Source organism: Dermacentor andersoni, chromosome 5 (genome assembly GCF_023375885.2).
Source record: "Dermacentor andersoni chromosome 5, qqDerAnde1_hic_scaffold, whole genome shotgun sequence".
Taxonomy (NCBI): Eukaryota; Metazoa; Arthropoda; class Arachnida; order Ixodida; family Ixodidae; genus Dermacentor; species Dermacentor andersoni.
The window spans coordinates 106,774,026-106,788,250 of NC_092818.1; the positions used below are offsets into that span (position 1 = coordinate 106,774,026).

The following is a 14,225-nucleotide window of genomic DNA, read 5'->3' on the forward strand; positions in this document are numbered from 1 at the left end:
GCACACGTGTAGCGGCTATGTTTGTTTTTTTAATACTTGGCCCAAGTTAGCTGAAACACGTTGTATAAGCCCAGGAAACAAGCGTTTGATCGCTCGTATAGATGGGCCTTACAGACATTTCATTTAGAAAACGCTTGTCGCCGTTTAACGTGCGGCCAAAGATGTATGTAGAGCTTCCATGGTGCCACAAAGGTTTGACGTTGGTGCCGCGCTACTACGGAAAACGTAACGAGCATGTCAGCGACATTCGGCGACATTACATCTTTCCCGTAGTCCCACATCTTTCCTTTTCTTCAAAATGGTCTCTGGCATAGCTATTTGAACACAATCTGAAGCTTTTGATCTTACTGGGGTAAAGACACATGGCTATTGTTACGATAACCATACTAGTTACATGAGATACTCTGGAGACAGCTCATATAACGCTGTCGCTCACTAAAACTGTGTAGCCATAAACTCGTGCCAACACAAAGTCCAGTTGATAGAAAGAGTGTGAGCAACCCGTTTAGGCGCTATACCCCTTACCCGAAAATCTGCAGCACGAACAGGTGACAAAAAAGAAACAACAAGAAGTGCACGTACATGTAAAGGTATCTGGCGGAACATGTCCAGTTTGCCACATGTTCTCACATTATGCACCTTTATTGGATTCATTACGTAATGTGTAGCTAGCACATAATACTCTACGAAGTTCTACAGTAGAAATGTTCTAAAGGGAACGACATCACGTCCATTAGTGACCACTTGATCTTGATTTCTGTCGCTATTTCTTCCGTAAGAGCGTCTGGAACGTTGCCTTTAGAATATGCAGCCCATGATGCAGCCTACAGCACTGTATGCGCATGCTGCGTCTAAACGCCATCCTTGCTTGGCGGTGCAGTCGACAACCTGTATCACCTCGCCTTCATGTCCAATCTGCGCCGTAATCAACCCTAGACGCAGGCTACGTGACCACGGAAAACACGTTTTCTCGAACGATGCGAAAGCAAAGATTGGCTCGAAAGCGATTGAGTTTGCGCAAGCCTTTCAGACTCCACATTGTCACCAAACATCGCTGTCGGCACGCGGAATCATCGATGAGATGGATTCTGATAGGAGGCGTTGTTGTATGTAGCACCTTCTTGCGCTGGATAAGTTTATTCACATAAGCCTTAGGGCTTCACCGTGAGTTAGTAGGCCGCCGCTCACTCGGTCAACGACTTCCTGCCTTTGTCTATGGAAAGGCAGCCTGAGAATTCCACACACGAGTGCCCGATAAGTGCAAGTGTGTAGGGGGTGCTTATCTTCCCCCGCAGGCAAAAGTGACAGAGTACGCGCTACATGAAGTGCACATTTGGCAACAATGATTTCTGCTTATATGTAAACACTGCAGGGCACATGAAGCGCGACTAATGAGGCAGCACAGAGTATTCGCAGGGCCGTGAATGATTTTTAAAGCGAGTTGCAATAAATGTTATTCGAGCTAAATGGCTGAATTTTATTTGGCCTATCAACTTTGTTGAAGAATGTCCTGAACCCAGCAGTTTGGCACCGAGTTGGTACATAGCTTAATACGATAGTTAATAGCATGGAGTCATTTGCTACCGGAGGAAAATAAACATTCGTTGTTTCACATACATCGAGTTGCTGGGCCATGTTAATCGGTGTATTACAGTGGAGGCTCTTAGCGAAATCCCTAACCCGAGGTCTCGAACTCTTTTTTTTTTTATCTTGTGGCTTATGTAACTCTTTTGAATTGGAAGCACAATTTTAACGTAATCAAACTGTGCTGCGCTTGCAGTCATCAAGAACGTGCATACAGCGCAGCCTGTTTTACGCGAAACTGATATTGTTCAGCGAATTTTATTCATCACCCTCTGTTGCGATCCCACGCCCTTGTCAGTGCTCCATTCAATGAAAATATATGCTTAATTCTAGTTGTTTGGTGCATGATGTGTCTAGTCTTCTGTTCTCTTAGGAAACAGATACTCAGTTATTCTTTTTGTATTTTCATGCAAACGGATGTTGACAGGACTCTACTGGCTACTGCACATCTCATTATCAGTGTTAACTCCACAGCACGTTCACTGCGACTGGATAAACAAACGATTCCCGATGCCTAATACGCCATTTGAGTTTTCACAAAGCTCGTTTGCACGCTCTCGACACAGCTACCGCTCAAAGCTATCCTGACTTTGTTAGCACACCTAATATGGCTCAGTTCATTCTACTTCAAAAGTTCACATTTAAAAGTGAGATAATGTAAGAAACCGGCAGCGCTGCTAATCTTTTCTATAGAGCATGAGAAGCGCTTTTCAAGCCTGTAACTAAGGAATATTTAAAACAGCAACAGGGCGCCCAATTAACCAATTACCATTTGTAGTTTCTTCGCGTAGGAAAGAACCGAAATTTACTGTTTGCCTGCATTGCTTCCAACGTTTTTCGCACATGAAGCACATAACTTTCCTAAGTGGAACGTTTTTTTATGCGGCCGTTTCGTTGATAACTAATTAAAGCGCTAGTACATGTTAAGCAGATGTCAATTAGGCATGCACTTTTGACGACATGCACATGTTGTCCTTAACTATCCACGTACCGACATGTCTATACGATGTATTTTGCCATGTTGTCCTATCGCATTTCCTCCGCAGCTTAGCAGCGTGCTCGTGTTTCTTGTCTGTTTTTTTTTTTACCTTATCCCTTTTTTCCTTTGACTACGCTTTGCTTTGTCTATGCTTGGGGGAGCTCTTTCCCTTTGTGCAGGAGAACGAAATAAACTTTGAACTTCAAACTATATGATCACGCCGAATAAGGTATCCGACGACTACTTCGTGCTCGTCTTTCCACCCTTCTTTCTTTGTCGTTTGCTTTCTCGTTTGGGTTCAGTTACTTTGAGCCAGTTTCGTCTATTAGCAACAACATTCCTATTTCCGTTCTTCTCTTTCTGTGTTTGCTAAAGCCGGGCCTTGCTATGGAATGCGACCGTAAGTGTCGAATGCACAAACAGTGGCGTTTGTAGTGTATGGTGTCCTGTAATATGTCATTCGCATTTGTAGCCTTAGCAAACGTCAATCACGATCGGTAGAGAAGAGCGTAGCCGTCGGCGAAGTCGTAGTTGGCGCGCTAGAAAACGGGAGCGAGGCCGAGTTCGCGAGCTACACTTTCGTCTTGTCGTTTGCGCGTTCATGTCTTCTTCTGCCTAACATTTAGCTTGAGGCACAGTCCCGTGGTCTTCAATCGAGAGCCACTGACAGCTGCTAGAGAGGGCTGCTAGAACATGAGCGATCACCCCCTGGTGACGTTCACGTTGCTGGGACTAAGGCGACGTCTGCTGACGTGAGGAACGACGCCATCACAAGCAGAACATATAAACACAGAGAGAGAGAGAGATAAAAAAAAAAGAAGGCGTTGATTGTGAAAGCTTATCTCTCAGAGCACATTTTTGAAGCAAATAGTTTTGTTCCTACTGCGCCGCGCGAGGTGTCTTCGGTCACAGAGGAGCTCTAGAATATGCCCTCTCCGACTATGCATGAGCGCCCTCGCTCGAAATACAATTTCCGTACGCACATATCGTACAGTGTGTACAATCATAAACCCACTTTGCGGTTTCGGGGAGTTGAGCCGCGATTTTCATTTGTTTAGGCAATCAATTAAGAAGAAGAAAAGTTTAGAGTGCCTATGCATCTCTTATTTTGCTTACTTAAAGCGGGCAGCAATATGGCTAGATGGTGGCCAGCTACCTTTTTGTAGTCTCAGAGCGAACGTTTCAGGTTTCCGCAAACTCCTTAATATGCATACGCCAAGAACAGCGTCAGCTGCAAGCGATTCCCTTAAAGGGATTGACAACTGGCCAGAATGTGTTGGGAGACGTTGATGGAAATGAAATGACCATGATTTGTTGTGATAGAATCCAGCACACAGTTCGCTATTTAAGTAGAAATTATATTTGTAAATTGGCAAACAAAGTCTCAAGAACCTGTAAGCGGCGAGGCCTCCTGGTGAAATCTTGGTACTTCGGATGTATACCATGAGTTTACTGTATGTAAGTCAACTGTTATTAGGTACAGCATAATTATTACTAAAAATTACAGTTGGTATATAATTAGACTATAGTTCTTCATTATATGCTTCGGAAATCAAAAACGCACGCGCTGCGGCAACACGCTGAGCTGCGTATCACGTGTGAAAGTTTCGTATCCTTTTCGATCCGATTGGTTTCGTTCTGACTGGTTAAATACCGAAGCAGTTGAACAGGAAACCACGAAAGCACGTAGTTCTTAACGCAGAAATACTTTAACACTTCGTAAACATGAATCGCAGGAACATCGACTTGATAAGGAAAATAATACTTCTCATGGCTACGGCCGCACTTGTCGTCTGCCTCCCACTAATGTCGGCGTATAATCGCTATAGCGCTCAGCTATCACCGTTTTCAGCATGCACCCAGTGAAAGACTACATCCTCGCTGTAGACCGAACAATTGATATGTTCCGCGGCGTTTTCCGCGTTACCACTTCGCGATTAGACACGCTGACCAGTAAGCTTTCAATTGCACTAAAAAAAAAAGAAATAGGTACTATGAAATGGTTGTAAGTCCCTTTAGGACCCCGACGGTTCCAAATTGAGCCTTTATATGACATTCCATTCCAAATATTCTGAGAATCTGCAAGAGATTGCACGAACGTCATTATGAACATCCACACCGTGCTGCCGTCAGTTCGCTCCTACTCAATGTCATTGCAAGATTTCTTCTTTTTTTAGCTAAATGTCATATTTAAAATTCTTGTCACACCCTCTTCTTGGCTGTTAGCGGAATCTGCGAAATGTCTGCTCAACTCCTAAGTAATTTCCCGTTTATAAGTGTTTTCGTCTTGCTGTAGTAGTCATTTGAAGATCGCTTGAAAACTCCGCCTTCACGAGTGTGGATATGTTCTCAACAACTGACGTTGCCGCCTTCACGTGCAACGTGTTCGCGTGCACAGTGGGCACGTGGGGGAAGACTGATCAAACAGGAGAGAGAGAGAGAGAGAGAGAGAGATGCAAAGGAAAGACAGGAAGGTTAACCAGAGATTATCTCCTGTTGGCTGCTTTGTACCAGGGAAGGGGCCGAGGGTGCGGTAGTAGCCCAGTGGCTATGGTGCTGTGCTGCTGAGGTAAGAGTCGTGTTTATGACCGCGGCTACGGCGGCTGCACTTCAATGGAAACGAAATGCAAAAACGCTTATGTACTTACATTTAGGTGTACGCTAAGTGACCGGAAGCGGCCAAAATTAAACCAGTTCCGCCTCTACCCCCCCCCCCCCCCTTCATGGCGTGGCATAATGAAATCAGTTGCTAGACAGGTTTTTGCATACGAAAGGCTATAGGGACGTCACAACCCACCCGCAAGCTGCCGTTGGTGGGGTAGCATGCGCAACAGTGATCTTTACCAGGAAGCGTACGTATGCGGGAGTGCTACGTGCTTCCCATTGTTCTCAGGTGCGCCTTATCATCAATTATGTGGTTCCTATGCTTGTTCTCTGCTTGTTCTTTATTGAAACGAATGCTGTTCTGTATGCTGTATGGGTTATTCTAAAGAATATATGCGCTTTTCACTTTACTTTGCTGAGTGCTTGATGCCTCTGCCACTACTCCTGGCTGCACTTCCCCCCAGATCGGCCCACCCTTTCTTTCTAACGGACGCGGGCACGAGAAATACCGAACACCGAGAAGCTAACAGCTTCGATGTAAACCTCTGTACAGCAGGGTTTCGCGGCTTCTGTGCGAGCGCAACCCGTGTCAAGCCATGGATTCACACCGCGACAATGGTTGAAATCTACATACTATACAATGTGGATAGCCTTTCAGAGACTTTGCTGTATACTAGCATGCCCCCTCACCCCGGTAGACATGCTGCATTTCTGGCGCCACATTTCACTGAGTTGCCTCTCGGATTCCAGGTAATTACATACAAAAAAGTCAATGAGACTCGCATTTCCTATATTGTGACGTGTTTTCCCCACCCCTCTGCCTTTCCAACGCAAACTATCCAAATATCACCGTGTTCTTAAGCAGACACTAACTATGCAAATCGGCATGCGTGGAAGCTCTACGCGGAACGCATTTCTTACCGCACATTTCCTACGAGCACAGGCCGGCCAGTAGCACGTGCGATCTGTTTATTGCTAGTGACAAAGACGGGATTGTCTTTTTGCGTGTGAAAAATTATTGGCGCGTCCACAGCTTTTATTTTTTTTTCTTTTCTTCATCAACATTCTGGCTTCTTGATTAATTCATTTCGCTTCTGAGTAAAGAATGTGCGCCGAATGTCGTGGTGCATGAAGAAGGCAGACAGAATAAAAAAAAATATTGCTTTTCTGATATCATGCAGTAGTCACGTTTCCCACGTGCAGAGGAGATCTTAAAGTCGTGCACTGGCACTTTTGAACACCAGCTTTTACTTTCCCGAAGCCGGATAAAACAAATAAATGAAGTGCACATTGGTCACAACGGTTTGGCAGTTGTGTTTGTCATACTAAGCCACATGTTGGGCTGTTTAGAAACCTCGAACACTATGGCACAAAGCCTCAGCAACGTAACGCAAGTTCAGCCGGAACTCAGTGATCCTGAAGTCATGTGAGCCCGCAAAACGTGAATCTAAACACAGATGTTCGCTGCTCTATTTCCTGCTCCCAACCTTCTCTGCGGGTGGGCTTTGTGCACACACAGGTATAAAAATGCCTCGCTTGCTTTTGGCGCAGCAGAAATTGTTAAATAAGCAAAACAGTCCTAAACGTAACAAGTCATGAAGTTTTCTTGTTGATTGTGTGCTGAACGTAAACATTTCGCAAAATAAGTTTCTTTCTTCATGCTTAGAACCATTATCAAAGTATTCGCTATTGCATTTTTTACCATGCACAACATTCATAGTGTAGAATACTACTGTACTCATTGTCTTCGTTCAACGCCTTCGATGAGCAAAGGCAATGACTCGATGGAAATTAGTATTTGTTACCCAAGACTAACAATGAGTGTTTTGTGATACACAGCAGAGCGAGAAAGCTTGTCATTGATACAAGTCCTCCTGATTAAGGCGCAGGAAATTGTCAGGAACTAGTTCAAAAAATCAACTTTTTCAAATAGTAGGCGTGAAGCTCTCCGTCAATGCTACTTGATACAATTTCGCCATTCCATTCTTCATTACTGCAAGAGCATCCCTCGCCTTACTTGCAGCCACAGGCTCAACACTACTCAGAGCGCGGAAGCGAGGAGTGAAGCACGTCCGCATTGTGCCAGCATTACAAATTTAACAACGAACTGAACTGAGGGCGCCGAACGAGCAGTACGGTCAACGACGCACACGGCGCGTTCCAGCAACAGTTCAAAAATCCCGCGATCGCACGGAGAGAGGTAGATAGAGAAAAGGAGAACAAGTGGACGACTTCAAGGCCGACTAAAAGAAATCGTCCACATAGCATCGAACAAGCGCCACTGCCGTCTCTTTAGCCCCAGCGGGCACAGCGCGCACGCTGCCTGCCGAGGCAACGATGAAAACGTGCCAGCTCGGCACTCGCTCCTGCACGTCGCAGCGAAGCGAACGGCGCACTCCCGTCGTGGGCTCGAGCCGGGAGCCACGTGTCTCCGTGTCACGTGGCCGAAGCGCCTGCGCTGAAAAACTCGCCGCTTACGTCACCGAAAGAGTGGTGTGACGCCGCGCGAATCGCGTACGCTAGGAGAGGAGGAAAAACGGGAGAGGAAGAAAGAGAGAGCGAGAGAACGTTAATGATTGAAGGCGGCTAACGCTTACGCAACGAGCCACGCCGCCGAGTTGGCATCAGCTGTTTTAAGCGTTCGCCCCTCCTCCTCCTACCTCTTTCGGCTGCCTTCTACTGACGTTCCCTATGTTAAGCCGGCATCCGCTCTCCCTTTCACAATCCTCTCGACGTTCCCTCCGCACCCCTCCGACGTGTCTTGTTCCCTCGGCCGTGCTTCGTCCTCTTCCGACTGTTCTCCCTCACTAAGGTCGGCCCACACCCACCGTAAGAAATGCTCGAACAGCGTGCGGTCCGTGCGTCACTTGCCGGGCGCCGCGGGTCGGTTGGCAGGTGCGATCTCTAGTTCAACTGCCTGGCTCCGGGTTGCCCCCGCTTTTGTCTTAGCGCGGAGCAAAAGCAATCGGTAACGCAGTCATGAAGAGCCGTTATTTAGCCGAGTCGACGCGCGATGAGCGCAGTATAACGCTGCTAATCCCTGCCATGGATCCGAAACCTGCTCGGGACGAGTTCTCCGAAGGAGCAACGTGGAAGACTTCGATGATCGCCGGACAAAGTTTGACACCATTCCAATCCTATTGTAGACTCTATTGACAGCACAGCAGTGAATTCACAGTAGTGGCCGCAAGCTTGTTTTCTTTAGCGCGTTGGGTAGCTTTAGGTACCCTCAGTCTAGTTCTCCGAATATGCTGTCATTATTTAAATTAATTAATACTTAAGCTATCTTGAATTATTCTGTAAAGATATTTAATTCTCTTCTGTCAGGGAAAGAATTTCTCCGATTGCAGCGGGTGATTAGTGCTGCCCACAAATATTGTTTTATATCTTTTAGCATGTTTCGGCAGGCAGAATTCCTGCATAAGTCTACTTAATCGCTACAGCTATGTACGTGAAACCTAGATAAGGATAGGGGTTTACTGAGCTTCTTCTGAATGATTATCTTTTCATTGCGCCTGTCTTCCTTTCAGTCTCTCGGGACCACATGCATACGACTGAAACACGCTTGAAGTGTGAGGCTATGAGCAACCCGTGCCTCTGTCAATACAGACATGTTTTGGTCATTAATTGCATGTACTGGTCAATCTTGTGTAAGCGTATTAAGCGTTTTCGCGGTAAATGTGTGTGAAAGGTATAATTTTTTTGATGAAAACAAACACTTTGTTGTAGACACCCTGATTCTTAGACTCCAACTCCAGATTGTCCTCAATATCGTGCGCAAAGGCCGAAAAAAACACCCTTTTGCATCGTGCAAGTGCATATCCAGCTTTTATGGACACGTACCAACTAGCACCCCAAGCGGCCGCGGCGCGAAGCTAGCGCGTTCCCAGTGAAACGAGTGGGCTTTCTGCGAATAATTAAAAGCATAGGTCGATTATTGAAAAAGGCAGGTGACAGCGAGGTTCTGGAAGACAAGACACGCGCAACAAATGCACTGTTTATGGGTGCAATGCCAGAATTTTTTTCCCGGAGTGGTTAAAGATTCAGCAATAGTCGATTTGTACTTTGTTTTTGAGAGCAAAGCGGTCGTGGTTACAAAATTACCGCGGCTGTCGTAACGGCCGGTATTTTGTCTGCAGTTCAAAGACTCCGCTTTCGAGTGACGCCTGTCTTGACTATCCACACATGAAATAACACTGTGCCCAAAAGCAATTTTGCAAACACAGACGCGCAAATGCACGAAGTATCTTAATAAACTAAAGCGTGCCATTGCTGATTGGTCGGAAACAGTGGCCGAGTGGTTATCGGCCACTGTCGACTATCGCGCCATGTAATGCTGGTAGCGATTCAATACTGTGCTCCCTGATATATTTTTTAACCCACAGACATGGCCTTCGAAATTTGCGTGTACGCGCGCCAATCATGGAGGCAGTCTCACATAGGACTGAGTTCCACAGTCTCCCACTAGAGAGAAGAAACAAAAGCCTCAAGCTTTCATTTCAGTTTTCGTTTTGCTTTTTCATTGTTGCTTTTCAAGTAATATAGAGGCTACTTTTCCTTAGCTGTGCCAATTTTAAGAAAATCACCTGTGGTAGGTAACACAATTCTAAACTTTGAACTCAATTACTCGATCAGGCAGGCATTATTCGACGAGCAATCTAATGCCCAGTGGACAAAAGAACAAATTGTTGTTCCATTTGTGAGAAAAATGCACTGTTGTTCCATTTACATTCTCTTTAAAGGGACACTAAAGACAAATACTAAATCGACGTGGACTACGTAAATACAATTCCAGAAACTTCGCAACTCTTGTTTCGTGCCAAGAAAATACTTAGTTTACGAAAACATTGCATCTGAACGGTCCAAAGACCTTTTTCTGAATTCATATCTCCCGCCACCAAACCGGGGGAGTGGAGACGCTGCATACGTCATCACCACCCTGTGCTGCCGTCGGTGAGTAAAACGGCGCACGACAGACGGCGGTACCGAGCCAAGACAGTTTAGGAAGGGTGCAACAGAACTAAGTCGGAAAGAAAGGATGGGGGATCGAGTCACAATGCTCATCGATCAGGGAGCCAAATCGAAAAGAGTAAATTCAAAATATCAAGAGCATCTTTCGTTATCAGATACAATGAGTAGGGAAAAAGAACTTGGCTGCGCGTAACGTATTTGTGGACCGGAAATAACTGCACAGAGAAGAATCAAGAATTAGTGGAATGCATAAGTGCTGATATTAAGTGTTTCGGGAACGATGGTGAAATTATCATATTAGGTGACATGAATGCCCACATACAGGCTAGATGGCTATACCGACAACAACAGGAAGTCAGTGCTAGATCTTTGTGAGCAGCATAACCTCGTTAACGTGAACACAGGGCCTAAGTGTAAAGGGCAGATCACGTGGGAAGTGGGGAACTGGCAATCGACCTTTGATTACTGTATGATAACAGAAGGAACTTATGATAAGTTGAGAGAAATGGTCATTGACTAGGAATGGTATAGTAGCATAGGGAGGGACCAAAATCGCGTCTTTTTAAAAATGGGATATGTAGTTGGGAAAGAAAGCTAGAAGTGCAAAATGCCCAGGCCAAATTTGAACGCTGAACAAAAAACAAATATAGTCACAAGAGTCGAGGAAGAACTTGGCAAATGACTAAGTAAACACTTTAATTTAATTTTAATTAATGAATTTAATTTATAAAGGTTAGGGAGAGAAAGATAGCATTGATTCGTATAGACCGTTGACCATTACATCGGAAATATACTGGTAAGCAATGCAGGCAATCAAATGAAAGCTGCAAGTATGGGCAGAGAACAATGGCATGTTGGGAGTACTTCAGATTGGCTTCTTAATAGGCAGGCGTGGTTATGTTTTTATTCAGTGTGTTGAAATATCAAGAGTTGAAAGCAGACCATTATATGCGGCCTTTTTAGACATTACAGGAGAGTATGATAACATAGACAGCAAGATTTTGGGGGATATTCTGGAATGGGAAGGCTTAGGCGACGATTGGCTACAGCTTTTTAGAGATATTTACCTAGAAAATACCGTTTGCGTTGTATGGGAAGGGATGAGGAGCGAGGAGAAAGTCAATATCAACAAGGGAGTGAGGCAGGGATGCCCTTTATCCCCACTGCTATTTATGATGTACATGGTGAGGATGGAGAGTGGGCTGGAAGGAAGTAATATCAGATTTAATCTCTCATACAAACAGGCGGGTACAGTTGTAGAGCAGCAGCTTCCAGGTATATTTTATTCGGAAGACATTGTGTTGCTGGCTAACAAGCAACATGATTTGCAATATATGGCTAATATCTGCGGACAGGAAGGCGAGAATTTAGGTTTGAAATTTAGCGTTAGAAAATCAAGTGTTATGGTATTCAATGAAAACAGTGAACAGACAGTGGTAATACAGGGCCAGGAAATACCTCGGGTAAAAGAATATAAATACCTTGGTGTATGGATAAACGAAGGCAATAGATATATGGAAATACAAAAAACAATAACAGTAAAGGGGAAGAGAAATGCAGCCATAATGCAGCACAGAGCGCTGTGGGGATACGATAGGTACAGGGGACTTCGGGGTATTTGGAAAGGTGTACTGGTTCCAGGACTTACTTTTGGAAATGTTGTTTGCTTGAAATCAGGGGTACAATCAGGACTCGATGGCAACCAAAGGTCAGTGGAGCGCCTGCCTTGCATTGGGCGCTCACGGGAATACTACAAATGAAGCTGGGCAGAGTGATGTGGGCTGGACAAGTTTTGAAGTGAGGGAAGCTCACAGTAAAATTTATTACGGAGAACGACTGAGGACTATGGAAGAAATTAAATGGGCTGGGAGAGTGCTGAGGTATTCGTACAGAAAAACATTGCTTCACAGTGGAGGAAAAGGACTAGGAAGCTTACCAGCAAGTATGCGGCCTGTAGGGTGAGCAATACAGCAACAAAGAACGTCAGGCGGAAAGTCAGAGGCTGAAATAATCTCATGCAATGGAAAAGAAACCTGCCATGAGTAACTACATAAGAGGAAAAAACGAAATCAGGAAAGAAACAATTTATGATAACTCAAAGGGAAGCAAATTACTTTTCGAAGCGAGATAAGTATGCCTTGGAACAAAAGGAGGAAGAAGCCTGTGCTTGCTGCGGTAAAGCTAGCGAAGCGATGGAGAATTTTTTATTGGAATGTGAATATATCTGCCCAGTGGTTGATTTAGGCACCACTGGCCTCCTTGAAGCCCTTGGATTCAACGAGAGCAAGGGCAAAGTAACCATGTCTGCAATAGAGATTAGTAAGGGGCAATTAGAAGATTGGTGGAAGAAAAGTAGGGCAACGACAAAAAACGGAGACGTACAAAAACAAAGTTCGCAAAAGGGGGTCAGAAAATTTGGGAATTCATCGTGGGTTCTTTTTCTCTTTCTTTTTTCTTTTTTAGCCTAGGTAGTACATTAGGCAGCATAATAGCGAGAGCTTGGTGCCGTAACTCACCGCCATGTTTCAAAGGGGACGCTCACAACATCCATCCATCCCTCCAGAGAGGTGGAATCTCCGCTGCAGCTGCTTTTTGGTCAAGTGCCGTAGACCGTTCGGGCATCCCACGACATCACTCGGAAGTTGAATTCTCTGCTATTTGCAGTTTGTGCGAGTTTCGTGAGCCAGCCAAACCAGAGCAGTACTACGCGATAACAAAACTACTCAAACGCGAAAGCGTTAGCGGCGCAGAGCCGAACAATAACGAAACCTCTTGACCACCCGCGTCGTTGTAAAGGATTATTTCAGTGAGTTATATTTTCTAAAAATGGAATAGAACTGGGCAAATGGCATTTTATTTGGTCTGGTAATACAACGCAAGCATGCTTTTTTGCAACCAATAATAGAATACTAATGACAGAATTTAACTGAGGAGTACTTTCGTCATCGGGCAAGTACTTGAATGTGCAAGGGGTGTTTCTAATTATGTCCTGCATTTACCTCACTTTCTCGATTATTAAGGCTCTGTTGGCGATATATTGACGCCTTAGAGATTTTCAAGCACTTATCTATCGTTTTAGCGTAACTTGATGTTTGTCTTTAGTGCTCCTTTAAGAAACGCTCTTTTATGCATTGAAGCAAGAAAAGTAATTCGAACGACCATATATTTCATCACACACCTTAAAAATTATCTCGAAACTGGTTCCACCGTGAGAATTTCTCACAATGCGCTATTTACCGCTATTTATATTAAAAAGGAAATTAAGTGCACTTACATTCATATTGCAATCTAATATTCTGATTTCTCATACAAGTATAGTGCGCGCCTCATCAAGTGAATTAGTTAAAGGTTTACATGTGCTATCTGCCATAGGCAAGCTTTTTTTTAATTTGTTACAGCTAAAAAATACACATGGTACTTTGCATTTTTCCTTCCCAAAATGTAGCAATGTGTTGCTCATTTCTGAAGTCTTCAATTTTATAATAAGATTTTATTTCCCGGACCAGGATAACATAACTACAAGCATACATATGTCTTTGTTCTACGTAAAATAATCGTTCCAGCTGGTATGGACTGCACTTAAAACACTGAATGCAACTAACATACAGTGATCTAACCATGCTTATAGAGTCCTCTATAATTGCTGCAGATAAATAAAAGAACAAACCTAGGTTGTTCGTTTTATATATTAGCAGAGCGCGAATGGGGCGAAGGCAAATGTAAAAATTACAAGCTAGTGCTACCCTTTGCTTTCTCTGCAGAACTCAGTAAAGTTCACAGAGGGATCACTGCCTAGTAAACGAACAAAATATTCGGCTCTACCACTTAAATTATTCGCCATTTCATTTGACGACCGCCTGCATCAAAATATTGGGCAGCGAAAATGACCTCGTTTCATAAAGCGTAGACAAGAACAACCTTCCTGAAACATATTACACTTGAAGTACAAGGGGCTACGTTGGGCTAAGCTAGACTTTCAGCGTAGCTGTTTACACATGTTTTCATTTCGCGAAATGATCAAGCATAGAATTTCAAGCCGAAATCACCGCACCGACTGGCAGTGGGCCAGTGCCATCAGCGCCTCTGC

At 44.5% G+C, this 14,225-nt stretch overlaps 1 protein-coding gene across 2 annotated transcripts in view; it reads left to right on the forward strand.

Moving 5' to 3' along the window:
- Positions 1-14,225, forward strand: part of LOC126531003 (facilitated trehalose transporter Tret1-like) — a 78,156-nt gene that overhangs the window by 25,255 nt on the left and 38,676 nt on the right. The window contains exon 1 of one of the 2 annotated variants that reach the window (XM_050178359.2): positions 8,245-8,285. The exons of the other annotated variant lie outside the window; for it this stretch is intronic. Within the exon in view, the coding sequence (XP_050034316.2) occupies positions 8,270-8,285 (16 nt within the window). The 5' untranslated portion in view covers positions 8,245-8,269. Of the gene's footprint in view, positions 1-8,244; positions 8,286-14,225 lie in introns of those variants that run through there. 2 annotated transcript variants of the gene reach the window in all.